Here is a 25,422-nt window from a genome sequence, read left to right as displayed (position 1 = left end):
AATCACAACTAATCAGAGAATCATCATTTACAATAATTAACATAAAAAAATATTACTCTTGTTACGTATGACAGATTTTTAAGTACTAATGTCGATTTAAAAATTTACTAAATTAAAATATTTGATAGCTTTTTTGTAATGACAACACCAAACATGAGTCACAGCGCGCAGATCGAATACTGAACACAAGCGCCAACAGCAATAGTACTTTCCATTTTGAGACGACGCACACATTCACAGAATGAACATCGACAACTCGCTTACTATTTAGCATAAAGAAACAGTTATTTATTATCCTTATGTATACGGGGGAAACCATACATAATGTTCCACTTCATATCTTACTAATATTATAAATGCGAAAGTATAAATGGATGGATGATTGTTAGAGTTTGTAGCCTAAACGGCTGAACGGATCTCTTTGTTTGGCATAGACGCAGAGGATAGTCCGGAAAAATACATAGGTCACTTACTCACTTTTATTTTACTTATTTCCACGAAAAAAAAAATGCACTAAGCTTTTTTAAATATTTCATCTACATAGATGTCAAATAAAACAGGTAGGCGATATCAGGCAATTTAAGTTTATTCATTGTTATAATAAATATTGGGTTGAATTAGTAAGATGCGGTAAATACATTCTTCTGCCGGTAGAGACAGAGATAGCAGCTATTCCTCTAGTTTAGTCTGACTGAAAAGTATTCTTTTGGAGAATAGTACATATTCATCGAAATGTATTTGAGCAGATCAATGATCAATCGTAGATATCGAAGCTATTTCCTTTGTAAAAAATGGTCACTTAAAACTACAATCAAACAAAACTATAGATCAAAACCATTATAATTATTTAACAAAAAAAAAACTTGTACTACGTCAGTTAATTGATAATAACATCAAAGGTAAGCTGCAGTATTGTTAGCGATAAACCTGCTTATATATGATCCTTCTAATAGCGGTAAGGATATGCTTAGTTTCTTATTGTGCGTCCATTTCGTGATTAGATCTCGAGCGGGCGCGGGCACATCCATAGGGACCATATGACCTGCCCCTATGAACACTACTTCAGTCAAACCTCCACCCGTTTTATGATATCTGTGAAATAAAACAAAATCCATTAAAGACTTTTCAAGAAAATTCATCTCGTTTTTTCATCGGCATGAATCGAATGAATTCCTTTTATTTTTTTTGTGAATAAACTGATTTCTTTCTTTCTTTATTACAACGTGTGTTATTAAAACATACCCGGCACGTTTGTATTGATACAAATAAGGCAATCTTGTTGCGTTTATAAATTTCTCCGTCTCATTCCATTTCCATGTTCGATAATTCTCCGAAGTGGTGACACACGGCATCATTAGATCTAACTGGCCACTGAAAAAAAATAGAAAAAACAAAATTGTGGTTCATTAAAAATGTATAAAGTTTTTTAACATAAGGTGGGAAATGACTAAGTGATCTGATTTTTATTAAATAGAGATGCGTAATCCATAGTCGCAAAAGCAGATGCGGTGCCTACTTGTATTTGAAACAAGAAGCATAGAAAGAATATTTCCCCTTAATCCCTTAATCATATCATGTCACCATTCAATCCATAAATTATAATTAAATAGATATTACTCGTATAATTATAGTGGCTAAATATAAATAAACAGGTCTTTTGTATTAATACATAAATAAGAGCATATCTTCACACGTGGCCTTGGCCGTGTTTTAAGATAACGTATTCTTTATAACAAGAGGTCGTTAGTTCAAGCATGAAGTTAGCACTTACGTTGTCAATATGTTTTTAATGCTTTTTACGAGTATTATTTATTAATCGAATCGAGGGATGCGTCGCATGTAACAGGAAGGACGTTATAGTTATAAGTGTGGTACCATGGTAGAGGTAGACCTAGAAAGAGATGGATGGATTGTGTGAAAGGTGACATGATCAAGAAAGGAGTGATGACTGAGATGACGGATGATTTGGAGGTCGAAACCCGAATCGCCGACCATAAGGGAGTAGGATAAGGTAAAGGAGATCATAACCAGCTCACTATACGTCCCCACCGAGGGGCTCGGAGCCTACCCTAATATGGGGTGACTAGGCCATAGTCAACCACGCTGGCCAAGTGCGGGTTGGTTGACTTCACACATATCTTTGAATTTCTTCGCCGATATGTGCAGGTTGCATCACGATGTTTTCCTTCACCGTAAGAACGTCGGGTAAATTATGGACATATGAAAATTCGAAAAATCGAAAATCACATTGGTACATGGCGGGATTCGAACCCAAGACCTGTAGATTACAAGTCAAACCACTGAGCCACCGACGCTTTAGGTAGAGGAGATGACTTTTTATTATTATTAAATGTAATTAAATATGGAACTATATGATATAGAAATGCCTTTAAAATAATTATCGATAACAAGAAACAGTTACTCACCAATACGCTAGCACCCTATAATGTTCTAAGAGAGTCTCGAAGTGAGGTTTGCTGCTGCTCAGGAAATCCGGAGCCAGGTTTGAGTTGACAGTCATATTAACAAAGTTGAAATTCAATCTTCGTGTATGTATCGCCTTCTGTACGTCTATTCGATTTAAGAACTTCACGTATTTGCCTACCCCTAATTCGTTCTGCAAGAAGTTATATGCTTGCGACTGATGGCTCATCATTAGAAGAAGAGCGACGAGGTTCATCCATTTCTAGAAAATTTTAAATATAGCATAGTTTATTTATAGTAAAAGTTTGCAACATGGCGGTCGCTAAATAGCAGTCATCGCTGCCCATTGGCATTTGCAATAGTGCAGGTTGAAGAGAGTTATATATTGCTTTTAAACTACGTACTTGTTTAGCTAATGTGCCGTTGTTGGCAGCGACTTGTTCCGCAACAGCTTTCGACATTGGTTTAAGCATTTCCACTTGCTCCTGTTCTATTAAACCGAAGTTATAGAAGGGTCGGACTGTGCGCGGGATAACGGCTGGGTCCACGTACGCATTGCCGATCATCAAACCCTGCAAAGTAACATAACCCGTTTAATTCCAGTCAATTTATTTTGTATCATATCGAGAACGAACAAATCTATTTATTTTGATTAGTATTTGAAGTAGATTAGTCTATTGAAATAGGTAAATGCCTAAGCCAAAACTTTTGTACAATCATAAGACCATTAGCACACAATATACTAGCTGTTTCTTCCGACTTCGCTCCTCTGAAATTAAAAAATAACCTTTGTTACTCACAGATACACTAACTTTCAAACAGTGATAGAACTTTGGTAATCGGCCCAGTAGTTTTTGAGTTATTTAAATATATACAAAAATAAAAACCTCTCCTTTTTACAACATAAGTATGGATTTATTAGGTACTTTCCTGTTTTTCAAGTTCCACATTATCGAGTATTTCATATATTTTACCTTAAGGTTAACACGATGTTCTGGTAAATGTATTCGCTTGTGTATCTCCAGGCCGAGTGTGGGCACATATTTTCCCGCGTACGACTCGCCCGCGATATAGAGCGGTGCTTCCTTCAGCTCCGGGAACAACTGGACGAACTGGTGGAACGCGGTGTACAGCTGACTGGAATACTGTATTACAGGGATTAGTCAGATCACGTCAACAGTACATCGAGTTTAGTGGAATAAACTCTTAACAGGTTAGGATAACTATCATCGTCATGCACTTGCCCTTGTGTTTCTCTTCCATACATCTCTATCAGCGGACAAATCTTAATCCACTCCTTTCTTAAGCATATCCTCTATCACACAATCCATCCATACTTTCTTCGGTCTTCTACCTTTGTAGCCATCCACATTCAATCTTAACACTTTCTGGTTTATGTCGCATAACATGTCCTATCAGGACAAATACACCTATATGCAGTGCAAATTGTTCAATCCAAGAGAGCGTGGATATTTGGAGTTTATAAATAAGCAAGTCCTTTGAAGCAACATTGTATTTCGCTTTAGTAGCTAACATATGACATAAGCAAGTAGATAATAAAGTTTCTAATAGTAAATGTAATATATTTAGACATAATATATTATTTCATTTACAATGGGTTTGAATCTCGAAAGATATATGTATACACTCGTTTCACACAGGTCACCACCAGGTGGCGTTATAGACTGTAGACTATCTGTTATTGATCGCAATTAAAATTTTGATTTTAGCGATACAGGACCTTTACGTCATATTAATACAGTACTTTTTAATTATACCTTGAGAGGCATTGAGATATTGCGACGTTGCAGTTCGTCCTCTCAATTCGCAGTACACATGAAGGCTTCTAATTTAACCATTTCAGATTTCGTGATATCAACCATTTGAAAGAATTGAATCAGACAAAATGATTTGCATGCAGCACCAAGACTTCATTTCCCTTTACAATATTGTTACAATATTTAAAGCTATTTAACAATGGACTTCTAAATACAATTTTATATTCTTTACCGTAGGCATATCTCGAACATATCCGCGTTTGTCATCAGTAAAACTGAATCCAGCCCCTACTGGATTGTCGAAGAACAGCAGAGAGTGGTTCTGCAACCATGTGTACGGGTTACCTGAATAATTAATAATATTCTAAGCGTCTGATCGGTATTAGTGGTACTAAATGTTAGTAAAAATATTTATTAAAATTAAAAGAAAAACGACGGCCAAGATACGTAGAATATACGACGCTGTAATATTTCGATAGTTGCATCTATACGCTGCTACTCGTACATACGTCCAGTTCAAAACTCAAAAATGTGATAACAATTTATTTATTATTCCAATAGCTTACATATGTTAAATAACAATGATTCTTAATTATTTGCAAACAAAAGAAATAACTATTCATTATTTTTACTGAATAGTTAATATTTCCATTGTTAAGCAAACATCAATAAATTGACAAACATTCCCGCCTTAACTGTGTTTTAAGTAACACTAAAAGTAGGATCGAAATAATCATAATTGCATTGTTATCCAATGTTTTGTAAATAATAAATAAAACCATTTACCTCTAATATTTAAAAGAGTAATGCAACAATTTCTACTTACGTTCCAAATTTAATTTAGCATCCATTTTGATGGGTCCTATTTCATCAAAAAGTCCGGTCATACTAGAAGCACCGGGCCCGCCTTGCAACCAAATTATCCACGGCGATTCACATATTGGCTTATCCGCAATCGGGAAGTACCAAAAGAACATGTTAGAATTGTATGTTTTGTTCACAGTTAAGTATCCCGAATAACTCGTGACATTGAGAAACAATTCTGGATTAACGACGCTTGCATTTCTTGCTTCATCTATTCTCCCCTGTTCAATTAATGGCGTCAATATAAGAGGTTCTAAATGTTCTGTTTCATTTGTTTGTGTCACTTTAGATTTTGATTTGAATGTAATATTGTTTTTAGTTTTATTATCTTCTATATCAATATCATTGTACGATACTTTCGTTTTAGTAAGTTTGTTATTTATTTTCGGTAGTCCAGTAGTTGTGTGTTCATAATTATCTATTGTAACTCTTGTTTTTATCGAATCTATGGAATTTAGTATTTCCGAAATCTTTTCCCTGCTTAAAACGACTTTACAGTTGACACTAAAAAGTTAAAAAATGTTTTTAAAGTAACATTATTAATTCTATTTTAGTAGATAAATAACCGTTAGTTTTCACTGCTTGAAAATATGTACGGCAATACATTGTGTTCTCAGATCTTCTAAAGTAAGTGAGAAGGACGAGATTATATTTTGTAGATCAAGCTGACAAACAAAACATACAGCAATAATATCCAACTTATAAAAGAATCTATAGAGATTATCACAAAATACAACCTCTTTGGCTGACAAGTGTGACTACAGCCAAAGAGGTTGCATACTGGCCACCAAGACATTGCACGGTTTACGTATTAAAGAAAATAAAAAAAAAAGATAATAAACAATAGGAAAAAAAGACGCGTACAAAATATGATCGCGATATAGCTATGCAACTTATAAAAATGTAAATTAGTTTTAAATAAAGATGTTTTAGTTAGAAGAAAAGTTTTGTTTTTGCTGTCGCGCTGTCGGTAACAAGTTAAACAGTCATATTTTTGGTTACATTTAATGCACTCACCTCGTTAATAAAGTCCATAACACGCACGTAATTAATATTTGAATTAGATACATTTTAAAATAGATTGCACATATCGCGTAAAACACGTTCCGTTTAGAATTGTACAATAAATGAGAGAGACAAGATAATGTGCACGATTTTCTTGTTATCACTTGAACTGCTTGATCCCAACTTTGTAATGAAACGACACTTTCAAAGATACTTCTATATAAATTTTTAATATACCTAACTAGAATAATTGTTTTGCATTTTTACACCGCATGAATAGAACTCGTTTAAACACAATTCTTAATAACGGATATTTGCAATTCTTAAAATGTTATTGTAAAAATATTATGCGATAAACAGCCGAGTGTTCCGTTAGATTGTGAGAGACGTCTGAATTTCGTTTTTATATTCACTTCCTTATGTGGAGCCCGTTTCCTTTATCTCGGATATGCAAGAACCAATTGTCTTTTTCCTTTTACTAATATTTATTTTTGGTGTCGTATAAGGTGACCATAAAATTACCAAAAACATAGCTTTTAAAACGACGCAAAAATGGGATCTTCAAGTAGCCAAGAAAGGGATACGGTAGGAAGTTGCATATCCGGTTCTTGCTACGGCATCTTGCATACCCTACTTAAGTGTATTAAATACTAGCTTTCGCCCGCGACTCCGTACGCGCGGATTTAAAAAAACAACAAAAGTGCCTATGTGTTCTTCCGGACTATCCTTTATATCTGTACCGAATTTTATCAAAATCGGTTCAGCCGTTAAGGCTACAAACTGTAACAAACATCCATCCATCTAACCATTTTTAATATTAGTATAATTTATGTCTCATATTACAACAAGTAAAACCTTGGTAAATAAATTTAAATTGATGAATACAATTCATTACATAGTATACAATAAAGCTGCTTCCCGTTGTCTGTCTGTCTTTATGTATACTGTGATCTTTAAAACTACAGAACGGATTTTGATGCAATTTTTTATATATAGAGTGATTTACGAGGTATGTTTGTATTTAATGCATGTAGAATATTAAAGAAAAATGCTGATAATTTTATAGGTTTTTAATGTGATGTAAATAAGCACATTTTTGTATCAGCATTAGACCCATGCGAAGCCGAAGCTGGTCGCTAGTAGTTGATAATGAAATGAATTCATTCGGTAATGAAGATTGACCTCTTACCAAAGAGGGATAAAAATAACATATTGTTATCAATATAGCAGTCAAAAAATGTATAAAGAATCAATTTTATTATCTTTGATTGCCTCATATTCGGTGTAGGGCAAGTCATTGACCCAAATGTCCGCTAAAAATTACGATTGTTTGCATTAACATCTATAGCACACAAATACGAAAGCGAACCAAAAACGATGCGATAGTACAATATAGAACACGGAACGCATTTGTTTCAGATTCAAATCACAAATTCGCTTCGTCTCTGGTTCGCTTGGCTGTGTACTACATGCATTAAACAAGTTATCGTTACTTGCCCGTTATTTTTTTTAAACTTGTTTTTTATTTTATTTCGCTCACCTGATACCTTACCATAACAATTGCTCTGAGTTACTTAAAGACGATGGTAGTATCAGATGCCATCTGGATACTAAATTCTAACTGCGTCGATTCCTTCCCTCTTATAATTGTAAACATTTTTCTCTACAGGCTATGTAGTGTGGCTGGACTGATCGCACCTGAGTACATGCGTACTATTTGTGCGGGACTACAAAATCTATTGCCTTTTCATTCTTTTAAGCCATTGTAATTGTTGCTGATACTAAAAGCGTTATAGGTACTACGTAGCTACAAATACCCTTATTCCATTCATATTTTAAATTAAATATTAACACGAAAAAATTGTACTTCGTCAAATTCTGAATTGGGTTCAGGTAATAGTAATTAAAACGCAAACACATTTAATACATTTATTAGAATAAAATCCACTAATATGACATTCAGGAATAAGTTTCTTATAACTACAGCTGCCACCGTGTTAGCCTGATGGCGTGGCCAGATATAAGCAATTTTTTTTATCGCACGGTTTGTGTGGCAGCAAAATACTTAATTGATAAATAGTCGTCACAAAATAACAGGCGCAATGAAAATTATTAAATCCAATTAATTGGTACATTTTAATAGTTTTATAATCGAAAAGACTGACAATCGATATAAATTAAAATCAATTTTAAACATTGTATGTAAAATGATGTTATTTTTTTAAACACATAACCCATAAATAAATAAGCGTAATGTTTGTGTACAATCTACTTACTACAAGCATTTTCTAAACATTAATTTGGAAATTATTTTAATAATCTTATTCAATAATTACTAAAGACTTTAGTCTTTCCTACGTGATACATGACTACTAAAGAAGTTGACAGAATTTAAACACCGATATTACATACAGGTTCTGCCCGCGACTCCGTCCGCACGGATTTAAAAGGAGACTTCGTCGCCTTTGAGGTCTCCCAGACTGTGTTCTACATCTGTGTCAAACTTCATCAGGTCCGTTCAGCCGTTTAGGCGTTCTAACAACCATCCATACATCCATATTAACTTCCGAATTTAAATAATTGAAAAAAAGAAAGGAGGTGTATAATTCTACATTTCTAGACTACTAATTGAGCTAAAAACTTTTTTGAAACGCACATAGTAACATGAGATTTTACGTAAGACCAAAAATAAAAAAAAAATACAAAAAGCATTTTTTTTAAGTTTTCAATCGAAATAATGAACGAATTATGTAATTAATGACATGAATTTCATTTTTCGTAAATGTAAACTTACGTAGCACGACGTAGCACGTAGCCATTGCTACGTTACGGGAACCTGCGCAGGTAAAAAAGGAGGTCGTAGACATCTGAATCTCATGTTACTATCTCAACATAAAATAAAAATATCTAAAACTTGATTTTGAATCATAGCTCCTCATTTACATAGCTCTTATGCGTTTAAATATGTCGTAAACGACAAGTCTTAACAAAATTAGGCCCTGTTCAAGTCGCAGACTGAGCAAGCTCGATGCGTAGGTAGCATCGGATCAAAATTTAATTGAATGTTTGGAACAATTGCTCGCTCACTGTTCGACAATACTTTTAGTCTGAACACGGCCTTAAATGATTTTACTCTACTTAAAGCTCAAGAATATTAATAAAAAAGTAATAAAATACAGTTAAATGTAAAATAAAACGGGGACGTTTCCTTAGCTTGTATAACAAGAGTCTTCTTTTCTTTTCTCTCCAATATACAAGCTCTTTCTCATTCTTCTCGGTGGTTACCTTCACAATTTATAATATATCACTCAGATTACATAATCGACTGTGTAGAGTGCGGCAATGTTGGCTAAATGATCATAGCGGGCAAAACTGACCTAATATCAGTACTATCGGAAACGTCGACGAGAGCAGACGTCTGTTGTGCATTACCAAGTTTGTGCTTAAGTACACTACCAGTACATAAATCATAGATAACTGGTTAAAATAACATCTACTTTTCTACAAATTATAATACGACTTCTGAGATCCTTTAATTCCAATGATTATTTGGCACACATATATCTTAAAAGCGAAGGCAAACTTTGATGACGTTGCATCCCATAGTAAAAGCGTCAGCATGCTACTGTATTACAACACTCATAAAATGATTATATTATACCATTAAACTCTACGAATAATCTAAAATATAAGTTAAGATAAAGGAGGTTTAGAAAGATAGACCACAGAAGAAGATTTAAGTAACCAATAATAAGGAATATACCAAGAAGCAGTTCCAAAGACAAAATAAAGTAAAGAAGTTAGAAGCTATCGTTTGTGCTCAATAGGCAACAGGATAGAGAGGATATCATCGATCAACTAGTATATTGTTAATCGAAGTCCACGATCTTAATATTTAAAAGATGGTTGGATTATCGCTGATAGTTTTTTGAAACTGCGGATTGTTGTTCAAAATCTCTCTAAGGACGCTCGTATAGGACAGAATACGAAAGGAGTCAATCAAACATGCCCTCAGCAAAAGGGAGACGAAGCGAACGTAATTAACCCTTTCTTCCTCCCGTTTCTTTACTGACACCGGATCAGTTTTGATTCCTGGAATAAATTATCAAGTCAATAAATTATGAATGATCATACAGCTTATTTATAGTTTTTCGATAGAACAGGAGTCAGGCATCGGTGGCTCAGGGGTTTAAGCACTTGACTTGTAATCTACAGGTCTTGAGTTCGAATCCCGCTGTATATCCGACGTTTTTACCGTAAAGAAAAATATCGTGATGCAACTTGCACTTAGCTTGACCTTGTATGTAACCTTGACTATGCTAGTCACCCCCCAGGGTAGGCTCCGAGTCCCTTGGTACGTATAATGATAGAATAGGAAACAACAAAAAATGCAACTGTTCTCAAGTTATTAATATTTTAGTCGTATTTATCACATTTAGGTAACTAAATTTGTATCCCAGTTGACTCCAAACTTTTTGCCCCTTTAATAAAGATAAAAAATAAAAAAATGACGTACTTTCAGCCATGATCTCCAACTTCACTTTGCGATCATGTTCGATCGCATCACTCAGATCCGTGAATGATTGAGAACGACGAAGGCTAGGCGGGACTGTGATGGAAGATAAAATGAATACGGGAAAATGTATTTTAAAATAAAATTACAATAACATATTCAGAATTAGCATAAGTCATTGTTGACTCCAAACATCTTCTTCACATCGTACTATAGTTTCAACTTTTACCTAACTCTTCTGATACAAATCCTAACACAAGTAACTATTGAAAATTTATTTTATTAACTGTAGCTATTTATTATGTTTGCCATTTACTACAGAGCGTAACGCCCATCTGTATTCCAAGAACACTGTTTTAAGTAATTATTGTAACTGCTTAATTTTTTTTTGCTGCAAAGAAACTCAAGATAAATAAATAAAAGAAAATCAAAATGTTACCTTCAATATCGAAGTCACTTGAATCGTCAATGCATCGAAGCTTGCGGCCGCGCAAGCCCACACCTATATGAAGTATAATAATTACGCATTTATAATAACACAAGAAGACAACCCTTTATTCCAGTATCCTTTCATCAATACGCAATAACGGACACTTTGAAAATTACTATTAAAAACCAAGTTTAAACGGCTTGATTCAAAGTTTGTCTACAACTCTGTTCTGATAACATTAGTAATCTAATTAAATTCGCACACTCTTACATTCAAACACAAGCAAATTGCATTCACAACTGGCACACCCGTGAAAATCTCTCATCGCCGAGATAAAATTAAAAATCAATTATCCGAGGACAATCACGCCTTTCTTCCAAAACAACAGAATGGAAAAACATGTACAAAAAAATCAACGATAAACATATGCATAAACAAATGTACCTGAACTTTTCTTCATCGGTTTTTTTATTGAACAGTATTTAATCGTTTTGCAGGCTTGGACAAAGACGCGGCGCGGGCGTCTCTTAGGAATAGGCTGAGCACCGGAGCCGGCTAAGATGAAATGATATACAAAAAGATTTATGAAATTTTGTACTTAGTTACCTTTACACGTAGATCTCATCTTGTATATATTTTTGTATATGTTTGTCGGACTTATATACTTGCTGTGTTAGTGTAACCTAAGAGCTCGTATGCATTAAGCGGGAATGTGCGGCCAGAGGCAATTAAAAATGTGTACATAAGGAGCACTTTAGCAAAGGCGGATGCTTTGATTGTTGCTGGTAGCGTTGCGGTTACATTGATATTAGGTGCGCGGTTACATAATTTGCTGCTCTTATCATATAGCAATTTATTTAGACCCCATCTACAAGTATAAGCAATTTTGAACCGCTGCGTTGCTACCGGACGGCAACTTGCTAACCGCTCAGTGCGTACGCGGCCTAATTTATCTATCGACGCACAGCTTAAACTATTGAATTTTTGAATATGTAGTTATTACACAAATTTACATTAGAACTAAAAAATAAATAAATTATGTAATGTGTAATTTAATTATTTTAATGTTTATGCAAAAAAATCACATTTTTTCGATCGCTAGCTGAATATTTATTATGAGTATTAGTTGAGCTTCAAAGTGGTTCAAATTAATAAAATTGTGAAATTCAAGTGGAATTATACATTTACAAAAACGCTACCAAACGCTATCATATTTACCTGAAAGGTTACCTTCAGCATTTTCATACTTTGCATCTTCAGAGTCCGGCATCTGCTTAATGCGCTTCGGAATAACAATATCAGACGCGGAGAGCCGACGTTTCAGCGGTGCTGACGACTGCGACACACAAGTCTCCCAAAAGCGACTTTTCTATTTAAAAAAATAATCAAATGTAAATTTTCATTTAAAATTTATGTCGCAAATACGTTTTATTTTTGATATTTTAAGATAAGAAAAAACTAGTACTGTTTGATAAACAATAACATGATTTAAGATAACAAACGGGAAATTAAGATATTTTATTTAATAACATTAACGTTAAATTACTAGCAATTATATTAAAAACGTACTGTCGCCCGTAAACTTCGTTAGCGCGGTATTTTTTAAAGTTATCCTTCTTGCCAGTATTACCTTCTACCAGATATCTTTCAGTGAAAGTCCCAATAAAATTGGACCACCCGTTACGCCATTTTGACAGCGCGGAATCAAAAATGTAGCCTATAATATGCCTATCCAAGTCAGCTACTCATATACAAATACATCTTCCCGAAATCTAGACTTTTTCTTTTGATATTACAGACACTCCAATTTTATTATATATAATTTGAATTTCGATTTGAAATAAACAAATCAGTTATTGTAATTAGACTATTGTAAAAATCACATTTTGAAAACTTATGCAAAGATCACACTCTGGAAACTGTACTTACTGTTGGATCAAACTCGTAAGGAACACTATTGTCGTCCTCGATCGCAGTTAAATATATGTTAATCATTCTGTCCACTTCAGATGTCGGAATATAATCATCTTCTGGGACTCTGCTTATTTTATTTCCTGTTGTTATTTCAGTGATCCTTTGTTTTACGCGAAATCTCACATAATGCAAATACTAAAAAAAATACTCGATTGTAATTGGCAAGTTCCTTTTCTATTTCAGCTTTTAAAATAATATTAAGGCTTTACCTGCGACCAACCAGTGGCACTTTTTACAGTACCGCCTTGTACAGCGTTCAACTTTTTAGCACATGTATCCCAATATGCATCCAAGGCTAAAGTACGACTATCACTTGGTGCCAATAGGTATAACCCTGGTAAGGATCTAGTTAGTTTAAGATACATATAGAGTTGTTCGTAGGTGACGTCTCGCCGAGCTATCCAAAACTCTGTAACATATTTTTTTTTACAAAAAGGTGGCAAACGGCAAAGTGGCAAAGTGACTGCTGCCCATAGACATCCACAACTGCAGATGCGTTGCCTACCCTAAATCGACGAAGGAGAAGCACATAAAGAGGTCATTTCCCTATCCTATGCGTCTCCTCCACCGGCAAGTCCACTTTCCCATTCATCCTTGAAGAAAATGGTGGGACGGGAAAGGGACTAAAATTGGGCCTCCGGCACCACTCAGACACGCACGCGTGTCTTCTGTGTGGTCGTGGTATTTCACCGGACGAGCCCACCCATTCGAGCGAAGATGTTAAAGCGGGCTCTACCACTGTCATATACCTATATTCTGTACCTTTAAAAAATATACCATACGTTTAATAAATTCAATTACAATGTAATTTTTAATACATACCTTTCGACATTTTTAATCGATTATTTTACGACGTTCGACTTGAGTGAAATACAATTACTTTTGAGAAAAACCAAAAAATGTACAAATTCACAATGTCCTCAAATGCACGATTTTATTGATATTTTTTATATAGATATTACAAATGAAATATAGCTAAAATCACAAACACGTTCACCTTTCTTTGTTCATGAAATCACACTGTTCAACACGTAAAATGTCTAGCTCTCGCCCGCCCTACAAACTGTGAGCAAAACAAAAATAAATCCTTTGCCATCCTTGTCTGTCAATAGACAGTTTCATTTTGTTTTAATCACCTATACCTACTTCCAATACATTTTATTTATTGTTATTTATTAAGTCCGTTAGATTACACTCCATACTATAATTGTAATATAGATATTTTTCAAATCAAACACTACATTCTTCTATTAAACTAAACAAATTGCTCCACGGAAGTGAGACAGCATGAAGATCCTGTGGACGTGACAACGTCGCATTTGTATTGATTTATTTGCAAGCATGCCTCTCCCTCTGTCAGCGCTTCAAGTGTTAGCTATCTGCGCAGTTGTTTCGCACAGATTTTATATTTTTAATCAGACTGAAGTTTCTAGAAAATTGTGTAGATAAATATACTTAGTTATAGGTGTGTTTATAATTTTTAATACGATTCCCTGGAAGTTATTCTTTTAAGCGCTGAAATTGATGCATGTTAAAGGGCAAAGGTACAGATTGCAGTGTGACAGAGTATTTGCTAACAGTACTAAATACGTTGTATGACATTGCAAATATTTACCTTACACGTCTACCTTTACATCGAGAAAATAAATCGATTTTCTAAAGACATTTAGTACTTTGCGTTTATTACTAATGTCTACTGTTCTAAGCATAATTACGTTCGTGTTCAAATATTAAAATCATGGTGTTTGACATGCTCAAGTTAATGCGAAGGGTAAGTTATTAAGTTGTTAATATTTACTTATTTAATTATTATAAATAAATTTTATTGAATCAAGTTACTATTCAAAGCTTGAAAGTAAATTTGACTTCATACACGAAGCGTTAAAGTTCATTTTTAAAGTATTTTTAAGTACCTTGATCGATTGAAAATTTATAGAAAAACTGTATCGGTTTCATCGGTGATGCTATTTTTAGAATCCGATTCTAATTAAAGCTGTTGTAACTAAAACAGTAATTAAAGAAACGTATTAACGAATATTTTTTCAATTTATTTAACTATATTATCTACTGTAATAATTTTACACCATCAATGCGTTTTTATTTCTTGTGTGTAAACATATTTCAATTGTAATGCTTCATTCGCGACCTCATTTTTAAAACATTTTTAATGGCCGTTTTATCCTTGCATTTCGCATATATTTTTAATAGCTATTCTATCGTCACCGATTATGACATTTATGTTTTAAGTAACGGTTGCTACAACTGCTATGAATTTAGTTCACACATTCTTTTAATTGAAGGCAGTGTTGGACAAAATTAAATTGCAATTAAAAGCATGCGCGCACACTTAAAACTTAAACTATCGCACAACTATCTTCACACCAATGAGTCGGCTCGCCCGGTGTAATACCACGACCGCACAAAAGACAGGTGTCAAGTGGAAGCAATTCCGCGTTTCGTCTAGTGAGTGTGGTGCCGGAGGCCTAATTTTAATCCCTTTCCCTTTCCACCCTTTTCTTAAGATGAGAGGATGGGTAGGAAAAGTGGATTTGACGGTGGAGGAGACGCATAGGAAGGGGAAATGTCCTCTTTATGTGCGTCTCCTCCTCCGTCAATTAAAGGTAGGCAACGCATCTGCAATAGCGGTTGTTTATGGGCAGCGGTCGCTTTCTATTTTCCGTGGATTCAGGAGGCCGCTTGCTCGTTTGCCACCTTATATTATAAAAAAAAAGTTAATTTCTTTACTTTATTTAAAAAGTAGCAAACGTGCAATCTGTCACCTAATCCGCCAAAATGGCGAAGCAACCGCCACCCATAGACATCCCCAATTCCAGATGTAATGTCTTCACTTGATCGACGGCGGAAGAAAGGCATATAAAGAGGACATTTCCCCTAAGCTTTTTCCACGTTCTCCACCGGCCAATCCACTTTCCCTTCCTATCTTTCCTTATCAGAAAAGGATGAGGATGGAAAAGGACTAAAAATTAGAACTCCGGCATGACACTCATCAGACTATACGCGAAATTGAACCCACTTCACGCCTGTCTTCTGTGTGGTCGTGGTATTGCGCGAGCTGACCCATTCGTTCCAAGAAGCGGAGTACCACTGTTGAACTTTGTTGCGTATTTCGAGTTTTTGATTTTCAAGAAGATAAGACACATTCCCGTCAACTTATTTTTTTTTTATTAAAAACAATTGTATGTTTATCGGTAAAAAGAAACTATAGGTCAATCTATCGTTGCTTTTTTTACAATAGTTACTAACATTAGTACCTGAAAGCATTGTTAAAAATAGTTAAATACTAAAAAATGTTCCTATTTTTATTTGATAAAAGTGCGTTCTTTTGAACGTTTTCGCAGTCCTTATCCAAAACAATATACAAGCGTCTATAGCGCATAGAGCGTTATATCGCAGACTTAAGTTTTCTTATCGGCCAGTAAGTTGTGGGCAGTGAATGGGGACGTTCATAGACAACGCGCGCGGGAAAATACTCGTATAATTTGCCGATTGGCTGTCATTTTGACATCGGTTTAAATTTAGAATGAAGTTTAGTTTTAAATATGGAAATTAAAGTTGATGTGGTGAGTCCTTTTTAAACAGTCTGAATCCCTATTTTGTTTAAATAACAAGTTTTACAAGACTATTGTCGTTTTTGATTCTATTAAATATTTTTTTTATCATAAGCCTTGTTTTAAAACATACTAAAATCTCATTCGCATTATTTTTTTGACTTTACAAACGCCGATTACTTTAAAATTTCATTAAGAAATTAGTGTTAAGTTTTATTTTGAAAAGTTTTATTTTTGGTTGTTATTTACTGGATACTGCAAACTAGTGTTTACACTACGTCTAAAGGAAAAAATATTTTTCCGTACTCCTAAATCCACGAAGTGGCAATCGTAAAGGTCTGTAATTATTATTTAATGTAAACTAATTGTTGGAAGACAGCGACTTGCAATTAAGTTCTAGTTTTAGCTAAGTTCGCCTCAATTGGCTTCTAACACGCGATTTGTATTCAAATGGCACCAAACAGAATTGTTTCTTTAACCATTGTACTGTGTTTTTATTATAGTAAAGATACGTCCTTGCTTTATACTCGTAATAATAATAATAAGAACATTTTACTGGTAAATAAATTTTAATAACCTTAGAAAGATTTCTATTCAAAAGTCGTAGGTTCGTATTCCGATATTCTGCGATTGTTTTAAAGAAATTAACGTCAAAGAAGTGTATTAACACGTTCTCTGCGTAAGAGGCCAATATCGGCCTGACGCTGTACTTAAGCAGGTGCGGAAGAAGAAAATTATGTCCCTCTCGCTAGTGCGAAACGATTATTTCAGGTATATACATTACATATATAAATGACATTACCACAATTATAATAGCAATTTAATCTATCCTACTGCCGGTGGGTCTAGAAAGACCTGGCACGCTCTGGCGGAAATATCATTAGGGGCGTGTTTTGGCCCGTCGCCGCACCAGTAAAGTTTTTTACTTGCAATGAACGTGTAAAAAAATTCCGTAGACCAAGTAGACAGAATCATAGTTTCGAAGTTTGTCAACCGATTTTTATTTCATTTTAATTAACTCATTGTTCATCAGTTACGTCAAATAAAATCTATTTGTTTGATTTCCAGTTATCATTATATGATCTATAAAATTTTGGCTTAGTAACCCGCCAGGCCTACTGCGTGTCAGACACTAAACAAAGTTAATATTTCGCCGCGCCCTTCCTATAAGTATTAAGTAATTATGTTTACCAAAGATACATTTACACCCCCGTAGACGTATGATGGATGACACAAAATATTTGATACCTCCATTAAAAGACTTCTGATTTAGAGGTGTAGACAGTTTTCAAGTTTCTCTGTTCTCTTCGACAGACACTTTTAGGTTTAAATTGACCTTAGAGGAGATTTTCAATTATTTTAACAATACGAGCTATAGTTAGAAGGTCCCATATTAAAAATCCTGTAATGTAATCTATGTGTGACTAATAGATTGCAAACTTCTACTTTTAATACGTCTAAATACTCCAAACCGTATAGAGCACCCTTCTCAAATCATCAACGCATCTGCAGTTCTTCTGGTTTTATGGAACGTTGTGAGGATGAATGGATGGAATGTTCATGTCGACTATAATCACCTCGGTATTCCCGTTGTTTTTTTCCCCCTCTATACTAATATTATAAAGATAAAAGGCTTGTAATTTGTATGCATCGATGTAATTCAAAAACTACACGGCCGATTTCATTCTTTCACTAGTAGAAAGCTACGCTATGGCTGTGTAATATGGGCTGTAAATTACACGTAGAAGAAGTGGCAAGCAAAAGCTAGGCTCTTTTTTTTAAAAAGCTGTAAAGAGCAGTGGCAACTAGGATTTCTAAAATGACTACAATCGTCCAACTCGAGTCAGATGATAAAATAATAAAATTCGTAATTGATTGGTAACAAACCATATGCAAATGATTACAAAGCGGTAATTGTAGTTGAGTGTCGAAGCGATACGGTGTCGGGCACGGCGAGGACACATTAACCTCCCAGTATCGGACACATTGTGATTTGAATACTGAATCGAGTCAACTGCTTTCCGAATGCGGCACGTAGCTAAAATATTTTAATCGATTATGAAACTACGACAAATGAGAATAACATTTTAGCGACGTGATTTTCACAATAACACAATTTTTCCATTTTACAAAACATTTTACCATCACAATTTTTATCGAATATTAGTCCGCGATTTAATTCGCGCAGAATTTAAAAATATACCCTATGTTAGTCAATAATAAATTAGTCTTCTAATATCAAAAGGTTTTTTAAGTCGGTTCACTACTTTTTGACCGACTTCCCAAAAGAAGGAGGTATTCAATTCGTCTATATGTGTTTTTTTTTTTTATTTTTGAGTCTAATCGTTACATACAAACATACGAATCATAGTTCTTTATAATATTAAATAGGAAAACAATACATCTTGTAAATGAAGGATATCAGGAAACAGCTTGTTCGTTTTTCATATTCTAACATTATCAGAAATATAAATAGATGGAATTATATTTTGTAATTAGTCAAAAGCGCTTACCTTTGACTAAACTATCGCACAACTGTTTTTTCGATTGTTTCGCAGCCAATTCAACTGTTCAGTTGCACTAGGAATCAACGCGAGACTAATAAGTTCTGCGATAGTTTAGTTTCAGGTGTTCACGTTCTAAGTGTTATACAATGTTGCATTGTTGAATGCTCCATAATTTTCTTGTGAGTTTGAATTGATTTGGTTATGTTTAGTTCGATTGTAATATGTCATAACATAAGATTTGACTGCAATGTCTCCCCCAGTGAATATTATATTAGAAAACGTTATGTGTGGGCTATCGTTTATGACTTAACGACGTCAATAAAACGGATCATAAAATGCTATTGTTTGCACTATTGAAATCTATCTCTAGAATTAGATAACTGTCGAAACATAGATCATTATTAAAAAGATAAAAAATGTACAGTGGGGGTTGATAGTAAAAAATAAAAAAACGAAACGTCCCATCGTTTCGTCCAAAAGATAGCTTCTCTCGTTTTCCCATGAAAGCTAGACAGTAACAGACTAAAGTCGCTTTTCGTTTATGTTGTTTACTGCCTAACCCCACAGATCATTAAACAGAGTAGTACCCATAGACATTGGCTAAATATTTAAAAAATTCCCTTGCTTACTAAACACGAAAGAGGATATTCAGACAAAAATCCCTTTCATGTATGTTATCTCGGAAAATATATGCAATGTGTACTAACGTCCTTGCCTTCATATGATTGACCAACCTGCATTGATTAAAATGCAAGGTAAATTAAGGAAAATAAAAAATGTTCGATCAAATGAAGCATTACAGATACAGATTACACTAAAAACTCAAAGTTAGTTATTTGTTCTCTTAATATCGCTTGTTAAAAACATGGATTGTCTACTAATAAAATTCCACTGAGAACTAGGTTTCCTTTGATAGAAGATCTAAATTCGTTTTCTCTTATATTTTAGCACACGGTCCACCCATCGTCGTCGCAGCCGCCGAAGACCCATCCCGTTTTAAAATCCGCTTCGAAATCTACATATAGCTCCTGGTGTACTCCAGAAGCAACTCCGACTCATGAAAAGTAAGTTCGAAATTATTCTTTAACTAGCTGTGAGTCGCGACTTCACACGCGTCAAATTATATTACTCACAGATAAATTACCTTTCCAACGGTGAAAGAATTTTTAAAATCGGCCCTGTAGTTTTTGAGTTATTCCAATACATACAAAAGTATAAAAATACAAATATCCCCTCTTTAAAATATTAGTACAGACACACAAGGAAATAAATTAGTACTATTCAAACATTTTATTTCACTTTTACAGATTGACTAAAACAGTATCGAACATCGAAAAACAAACTAAAGTAAAAGAGGATACTGAGCATTATAAAGAAAAAAGGTAAAGAAAAACCCATTCGCTCTTACTAGTAATTTAAATTAATAACGAATACGAAAGGTAATTGAAATATTAATATTTTCAGAATATTTCCTTCACAAAAAGTGAGGTTATTTGCGAATAGCCCACCGCCGATATTTAAACTTAAGAACGATGTCAAAGAATCCATCACAGAGCTCAAAGACTTTAAAGATCCTACATCGGAAGACAACTCTTTTAAGAGGTTTGTTAGACTATGGTAGTTTATTAGCCTGATAAAAAGTTCTAACTACTAGTAGTTAAGTTATTAAAACTTTCGTGAGATATATTATACCAATGATAAAACACGCCTTAACTCACGTGACAACCTTCGGGTGTAGGCACCACCAGTTTCGGACCCGTCAAGGGTCCTCCTTCAGGGTAAGATGACGATCACGACGCGATATCGAACAAACCCCAACGGGTCAAAGACTGGTCTACAGTTGAGCTTGTCATGGGACTTAAGCAATCTTTTGTAATTAATATAGGAATCCACTAACTAATAGTGTATAACTAAATTCGGTTAAGAGGTAGTATTATAGTTAAATACTTATTTGTTTTATAGACCAACACCTGAGAGACAATTGGTACCGATAATCGAGACGCCTCAAAGCCCCGTGCCCTCCTCTCCCAGCCGCTACAAGAAGTGCAAAGGCCTCTCTCTGCCCACCTTTTGCGACCCCTTCCTCCCCATCGACCCCCAGGGTGAGTTAATCATACAATTTGTTATTAGTTAATTGTCCACGGGACACCATTATAGAAATTGAAGTCATATTGAGGTTAACTTTTTATAGCGAACAAGTTATATTAATGCATTTGACCGCGATTCCGTCCGCGTGAAATTAAAAAAAGTAAGTAGCCTATGTGTTCTTCCAGACTATCCTCTACGTCTATGCCAAATTTTATCGAGATCCGTTTAGCCGTTTAGGCTACAAACTCTAACAAACATGCATCTAAACTTTTGCATTTATAGTGTTAGTAAGATTAGTAAATAAAACTCATTGATGTTCTAGTTTTCTTTAATATCTCTTTTTATCAATAAGGTCGAGGCTATATAAGCTGGTTGCTGCTGGTAACATTCTGCTATAGCTACAATGCGTGGTGCATCGCACTGCGTGCCACCTTCCCCTACCAGACGGCAGAGAACACGCCACTGTGGATGATGGCCGACTACTTCTGTGACACCGTCTACTTACTGGATGTGGCTTTCGTCAAGCCCAGGCTTATGTTCCTACATGAGGGATTCTGGGTCGATGACCGTGTGGAGACTAGGAGGAATTACAGAAAGAAGCTGCAATTCAAAGTATTTTAACAATTTTGTACTGATCTTGTATATATGAAACTATTGTTTAGATAACGGAATAATTTATAATTTTATTTTTCAGTTCGACGTGATTTCACTTCTCCCGCTAGATCTATTGTACTTTTACTTCGGAACGCAGAAAGTGATACTTCGTTTCCCGAGGCTACTGAAACTGCAAACATTCTGGGAGTTTCATCAAGCGATGGACCGGGTTCTGTCTTCTCCATATATTGTACGTATAACTATAACTTCGCAATTTCTTTAAGTCAACAATTGTCTCTAGTATCAGTCTATAAAACTTATTCTTGTCTTTAGGTGAGGATCGGAAAGACATTGTTCTACATTTTTTACCTGATCCACTTAAATGCATGCGCATATTATGCGATGAGCGACTACATCGGCCTCGCCAGCAACGGCTGGGTGTACGACAACGTTGGCAATGCTTATATCAGGTGCTTCTACTTCGCCACCAAGACTGCTACCTCCATCGGTATGTAGAGTACCTATACATATATTTGTATTGACAGCCGATCGTTAAAAGCAGTTTTTATTCTGACAGGTAAAAATCCGAAGCCAGAGAATACAGCGGAGTACCTGTTCATGACGGCCGCTTGGCTGATGGGCGTGTTCGTGTTTGCATTGCTCATAGGACAGATCCGTGACATCATAGCTACAGCCACCAGAGCAAGGGTAGGATTGTGTTCCCCAAGCCGAGCCGGTTGGCTTTGTTCATCCTCCTTCTATTGTTAAAACGTTACGTGCAGACGGAGTACCGCAAGTCAGTGGATGGTTGCGCGCGGTACTTGCGGCGGCTGGGCATGCCGCGCGCGCTGCAGCGCCGCGTCGCCTGCTGGTACTCCTACACCTGGAGCCAGCAGAGGTGCTTCGGTGAGTGCTGCATTTGAAGACAAAATGCAAAAGAAAATTTGATTAAACGGATTCTCATTATCGATATATTTTCAGATGAATCAAAGATACTGAATTCATTGCCTTACAATATGAAGAGAGATGTTGCTCTAGCTGTCCACATGTCGACATTGAGCAAGGTAACTACTTGATTTAAATTTGTAATACTTTAACTAAACAATACTATGCTACTGTTTTGTGGTGTGTGTGTGTGTGTGCAGGTGCAGCTGTTCCGCGACTGCTCGGCGTCGCTGCTGCGCGACCTGGTGCTGCAGCTGCGGCCGGTGTCGTGCCTGCCCGGCGACCTGCTCGTGCGCCGCGGCGACGTCGGACACCACATGTACATCGTCAAGAACGGCGAGTGCTGCGTCAGTATACACACTACCTAATACTACTGCATCCATCCATGCAAATATTACAAAACCCATTTCCTTTGTATTCAGGTGATGTCGCAAGATGAAAGCGAAGTGGTAGCGACGTTGCGCGAAGGTTCCGTATTTGGAGAGATCAGCCTGCTGGGGATCGATGGCCTACGCCGGCGCACCGCCTCTGTCCGGTAACTTACATGACATATCAACATATTTCTCGACGACGTCCAAAGATTTGTTTATATTCAAATTCATTTCTTATATTTTAACAGGTCTCGGGGTTATTCTAATCTATTCGCACTATCGCGGAGCGATTTAGACGCGGCGCTGAAGCATCACAAAGAGGCTGCGCAGATCCTTCGTTTACGCGCCGATCAGATCATAAGAGAGAATGCGGCGCGTCAGGCGAAGCAGAGGATGGCGAAGTTGGCAGCGAAGAAGTCGGCGAACAGCGAGGAAGGGGGCAGGAGGAGCAGCGAGGAAGGAGCGAGGAAGCGGCGGCAGAGCGGCTCGAGTGTCAGCAGCCAGCCCGAGCGCCGGCACCGCTCCGCTAGCGCCGTGTCCCGGCGACGTCTCTCCGCTGTCTCCGAAAATGTACCCAAAATGACGTCTCATCAGGTAAAACTTTTTTTTACTAATTAAATACCACGATTTTGGATTCTTTAGTAGGTCTAATTCATTATCATTGTTTGAAGATTCATAATTGATATATGCCATTTATTTTATTATTGTTTACAGAAGATACAAGAAGAGGATGTACCACCACCGAACTACCCGACTTTGTCTGTACCGAAGATTGTACTCTCTATCGAATAAAAGAAGTTTTATAAAATTGATGTAATAATAATATCAAATCAGTATTTCTCGATGTTATATTTACGTAGTAGGTAAGCTTACTACAAATATTATTATTGTTCCTATTTTATTTACATTCGTTAGTTACTGAAATATATTTGCTATTCGAAGCGCTATTCAAAATACATGGACACTTCTAATAATCAATTTTATTTATATTAATTAACAATCCCACTTATCAACACTTTTAATAAAAGAATAAAAAAGTCACTGAAATTAAAATAAATTTATATACAGAGTGATTTTATATCCGTGATTTATTAAGATAGGTTTTATTTATTTTTACGAATTTCAACATATCTGAATATTATACGATTATTTAAATGATTTTTTAAGTTAATAAACTATCTGCGACTGAATGAGATTTGTGTCAAATTTTTATAGATATGTATTTTGTTTAGATATTTTAATACTCAGCTCAAATAAACAGAAATCATAGCAATACTTTTATTGTATACATTCAAACGCTACAAATATTATTTAGGTATTCAAACATTGTATTTAGTTGTATATGAGAAAGAAAGTGTTTTGAAAATATTGTTAGTTAGTAGTTTTAAAGAGAAGTATACAGTTTCTTTTAATATGAATTGAAAATTTATATTCTTTTCGTTCTTGTAGCAAACCAAAGGAGGTTTTTTATGAATTCTAGTCAACCTAACAATTTTAATATAATATTTGTAGAAGATAATAATAAATGTATTGGCCTAAAATCTCGTTAATATGTACATTATATTTTTTTATGTCTTGGGACTTATTTTAATACTTTAAAGCTATGTGCTTAGTTTAAAAATATAAATCTATTGAATCAACATTTTTATTATTTGTATTATCATTAAAAAATTACGAAAAAATAAAATGTTTATATTTATACTTATTAAATGTAACTTGTGTGGATACATTGGAGTTTTTTTTAACACCCTCTATAACCTTGGACATTATGACATCTCTATTCTAGTTTTTATTAATATAACAATTAATTAACAAGCTTAAAAAATAATAGTTTTAATAAACGATTAATTTTTAAACCCTGTTAAAGTGCAAAAGAGTTTTGTCTTCCTTTTCAGTATTCTTGGAATAAAAATTCTTTTTGTAATACTACTTTTTTCGACAATAAGTCACTATAAAGCTATAAAAAAGTTTGTAATCGTTCCTAAAATTTTATGTAAAACAATTTGTTTCTTCATAGTTTCCCTCGCCATGGTAATCATCAAAAATGTCCCCTAATGCCCTTATTACATTAATTATTGTTACGACGGAATTGCGTGCATCGGAATGGAATATTTAAAAATTGTCTGTCTAATATGAACTTTATGCTTACGCAATAAAGGCTATCTTTCATTAAAATTTAAACGACTAGGGATTTTATTTCATTACCAAAGCATGTTTCACAACAAAGTATGCGATTTGTATAATTTTACTAAAGACTATGTTAACCTCTTTGCTCTTTTTGACCGACTTCCCAAAAGAAGGAGGTATTCAATTCGACGGTATATTTTTTTTTTTTTTTTTTTTTTTTTTTTTTTTTTTTT

At 35.0% G+C, this 25,422-nt stretch overlaps 3 protein-coding genes across 4 annotated transcripts; 1 reads left to right on the top strand and 2 right to left on the bottom strand.

The window, feature by feature from the left end:
• Positions 1 to 854: 854 nt before the first annotated feature.
• On the bottom strand, positions 855 to 6,501 carry LOC106099667 (venom serine carboxypeptidase-like). The gene is made up of 8 exons (XM_013278268.1): positions 6,084 to 6,501; positions 5,029 to 5,570; positions 4,435 to 4,547; positions 3,399 to 3,569; positions 2,829 to 2,996; positions 2,427 to 2,686; positions 1,243 to 1,371; positions 855 to 1,092 (listed from the first exon to the last, which is right to left on the bottom strand). Exons 1-8 carry the CDS (start codon positions 6,134 to 6,136, stop codon positions 894 to 896), a joined length of 1,635 nt encoding a protein of 544 aa, XP_013133722.1. The 5' UTR covers positions 6,137 to 6,501; the 3' UTR covers positions 855 to 893.
• A 1,809-nt stretch (positions 6,502 to 8,310) lies between these two features.
• Positions 8,311 to 13,994, bottom strand: LOC106099549. Its single transcript, XM_013278118.1, has 8 exons — positions 13,811 to 13,994; positions 13,198 to 13,397; positions 12,944 to 13,123; positions 12,233 to 12,383; positions 11,459 to 11,569; positions 11,024 to 11,086; positions 10,588 to 10,680; positions 8,311 to 10,163 (listed from the first exon to the last, which is right to left on the bottom strand). Exons 1-8 carry the CDS (start codon positions 13,818 to 13,820, stop codon positions 9,967 to 9,969), a joined length of 1,005 nt encoding a protein of 334 aa, XP_013133572.1. The 5' UTR covers positions 13,821 to 13,994; the 3' UTR covers positions 8,311 to 9,966.
• A 461-nt stretch (positions 13,995 to 14,455) lies between these two features.
• On the top strand, positions 14,456 to 23,856 carry LOC106099772 (cyclic nucleotide-gated cation channel beta-3). Of its 2 annotated transcripts, none has more exons than XM_013278418.1 (15): positions 14,456 to 14,759; positions 20,013 to 20,128; positions 20,372 to 20,446; positions 20,529 to 20,666; positions 21,027 to 21,166; positions 21,505 to 21,764; positions 21,847 to 21,996; positions 22,080 to 22,254; positions 22,324 to 22,454; positions 22,529 to 22,652; positions 22,728 to 22,810; positions 22,892 to 23,038; positions 23,114 to 23,226; positions 23,311 to 23,656; positions 23,777 to 23,856. In XM_013278418.1, the coding sequence occupies exons 1-15, from the start codon at positions 14,727 to 14,729 to the stop codon at positions 23,852 to 23,854; spliced, it is 2,109 nt and encodes a 702-aa protein (XP_013133872.1). In that variant the 5' UTR covers positions 14,456 to 14,726; the 3' UTR covers positions 23,855 to 23,856. The 2 variants fall into 2 exon arrangements, with proteins under 2 accessions (XP_013133872.1, XP_013133873.1); XM_013278419.1 differs by lacking the exon at positions 14,456 to 14,759 and adding an exon at positions 16,446 to 16,569.
• The last annotated feature ends 1,566 nt before the right edge of the window (positions 23,857 to 25,422 follow it).

Source organism: Papilio polytes, unplaced genomic scaffold (genome assembly GCF_000836215.1).
Source record: "Papilio polytes unplaced genomic scaffold, Ppol_1.0 DF824102.1, whole genome shotgun sequence".
Lineage (NCBI taxonomy): Eukaryota > Metazoa > Arthropoda > Insecta > Lepidoptera > Papilionidae > Papilio > Papilio polytes.
This window is presented reverse-complemented; position numbering and strand designations above follow the sequence as displayed.